Source organism: Barbus barbus, assembly GCF_936440315.1.
Source record: "Barbus barbus genome assembly, chromosome: 39".
In the NCBI taxonomy this organism is placed as follows: Eukaryota; Metazoa; Chordata; class Actinopteri; order Cypriniformes; family Cyprinidae; genus Barbus; species Barbus barbus.
This window is the reverse complement of record NC_136717.1, coordinates 26500151-26502723: the sequence shown is the minus strand read 5'-3', so window position 1 is coordinate 26502723 and position 2573 is coordinate 26500151. Positions and strand designations below refer to the sequence as shown.

At 37.0% G+C, this 2573-nt stretch overlaps 1 protein-coding gene across 1 annotated transcript in view; it reads left to right on the top strand.

Annotated features, from left to right (window-relative positions):
- LOC306859058 (ankyrin repeat and SOCS box protein 15-like) overlaps positions 1-1129 on the top strand; it is a gene marked incomplete at both ends in the record, with an annotated part of 9870 nt that extends 8741 nt beyond the window's left edge. Inside the window, 2 exons of the mRNA XM_079399865.1 lie at positions 727-880; positions 960-1129. Coding sequence (XP_079255991.1) covers positions 727-880; positions 960-1129 — 324 coding nt within the window. The remainder of the gene's footprint in view (positions 1-726; positions 881-959) is intronic.
- Positions 1130-2573: the final 1444 nt, after the last annotated feature.

Below are 2573 nucleotides of genomic sequence, written 5' to 3'. Positions count from 1 at the left end.
ATAATAATATTACTTTTTTCAAGTAACTAGTAAAGGAAGGCATCAGAAAATATCGGAGTTACTTTTTCAAAAAAGTAACGCCAGTTTCTTTTTTCCCCATTTATTGACTGACAGTGCGCTGTGTGAACATACTGTTACTGTAGTTCTAGACTAAATTAATTCATCCCACTCGCAAAAACAGATTTAGTATTCATCAAAATGAATTAAGAATCAGAATATGACGCAAACCTGCAATAATTAAATGTGTTAAACAACACAAATGTATCTAATCCCATTTTATTAACCAATGTCTTTGGTGCTGACCTTTGATGATCCAGTTCAACCATACTAATAAGCAAAAATGACTTTATATAAACTAACAATTGTGCTTCGTTGTTTTTTATTGCTGAAGAGTGTTGAACCTTCTTCTCCTGCATTCTACTTTACAGACGTGAATTTACTTTTCCTTCAGCCTGAGGTTTATTCATTACACATTTTGGTGTGAAAGGGCTTTTACATTTGCTATAATTAGAAGTTCTTGTATTAAAAACAATCAAGCCCTGCTCATATTTAAAAAGTAACGCAAAAGTAAAGTAACATTACTTTCCATAAAAAGTAGCTAAGCAATGTAATTAGTTACTTTTTTAAGGGAGTAATGCAATATTGTAATGCATTACTTTTAAAAGTAACTTTCCCCAACACTGGTTGTATGTGGCTTAATTACGCACTCTATTCTGTGTTTTTAAGTTTTGCGAGTTTATTAGCGTGGCATGGATGGAGCACTTGGCAGGGAGGGTGGTGCTGACACTCCTAGATTACGTGAATCATGTGCACATCTGCTCTAAACTGCAACACATTCTGGAGAGTCAGGAGGAGTGGCCCGATATCTGTGATATCCTTAGTAAGACACCTTTTAGCCATTCGTGTCATTCCAAATGTATGAGACACAAAAAATAATTTCTTTGTCTATTTGGTATTAGGGAACCCACGCTCTCTGAAACACCAGGCCAGGTTGGTCATCAGGAGACGTATGATACTGAGAAGACTGAATGACCCAGAGTTCATGAGCACCGTTCCTTTCCCCCCAGCACTGAAGAACTTCCTGCTCTACAAAGAATATGATATTTATGGTCGAATGGATGCACAGTAGATACAGTATATGTATCTATATGTATTTTATTCCAATTTATTTTTATGAGTGAAACTATTTCTAACAGTGTAAGAAAACAATAAGAAAAAAAAAAGCATACATATGCACCTTTTTGATTTTAGAGTGAAATTTGACCTGGACATGATCCTGAAAGTTTTCCTAAAATTTAAATAGTCTGCAGTGTGTAAATTTATATGCTACATAAATGCATGATTTACTCTGGAAACAGTTTGACTGACATATATTTATCACATGCTAAAGGACTGCATTACTTTTCAAACCATAACAATTTGACAAATTTCAAACTTCACCAACATTGATCCTGGCTCTAATCAATGAGGCTTTGTGGAAGCTGTTGTTGCTAGAGCCACTTGTTATCAGAGCAACAACATTCCTGCACTGTCAACGCCAGTCGGCGGCTCCAGAAACGCAGCAGACATTTTCTCTGGAGACAATGCGTCATAAACACAGATCCTAGCCTTATGCGGTTGTTTGGATCTTATGAGACAACAAACAGTTTATCTGAGCATTCACAGTAAGTCCAAATCTGATACACACACGGGCCTGACCTGAGCTTATGGACTTCAAAATCCATTCATATCCACACCATATTAACTTTTAGCCTCTCTTTAAATTCACTACATTTTAGGCAAGCAGAGGATTTGACGGTATGACGTATATGCTTTGATAAATACAATAATAAAGCCAATTTTAATCCTGATGATGACATCAAAAGCGAGACAAAACCAGTAAAAGGCTATGAGAGAAGAGGATTTTTTAAATCCTAACTATGGTTCATGCCAGGCTGATTATTCTTGGGATAATCTGCCACTCGCTATTAGCCTGTGACGTGTTACTTTAGCTCTATGTGGTATTTTTGGCACATATGAAAAAAATAAAAGCACCTAAGAGTATTCTGGGTTGTCCAATTCTTAACATACTAAATGAATTGAGGATACCATTTATGTCAGCAACACTAAATTGTACCTTTAATGTTACAATTTGGCACAGTTTAGCAAAATCAAGCTGTTATGTGCAGCGATAAAGACAGCAGCTAGTTGTGATTTCATTTAACGCACCAGTATGACACCAGTAAATACATACACAGACATTTAGTATAGGTTTTTCTTCAAAATGTAAGTATTTATATAAGTACAAACTTGCTGGCAAAATGACTTGCTATTATAAGGACATTACCATTTCTCTCTAAACCATCTCCTCAGAGTTTCTCCTCAGAGTTTGTCTGTTTATTTTGGACATGAACAATGCAGTCAGCATTCACTGACAGGCCTCGCTGTGGCCATGTTGTGAGCTCACATGCTTTTTGCAGCTCTGTCTGATTGACTCCTGCCTCCCAAAAAAGCAACAGCATCATAGGCTGGGGCTTTGTACCACGTCTCTCTGATCCCGCTCTTAAGACCCCTCCAGTTGCCCACCGCAGTAG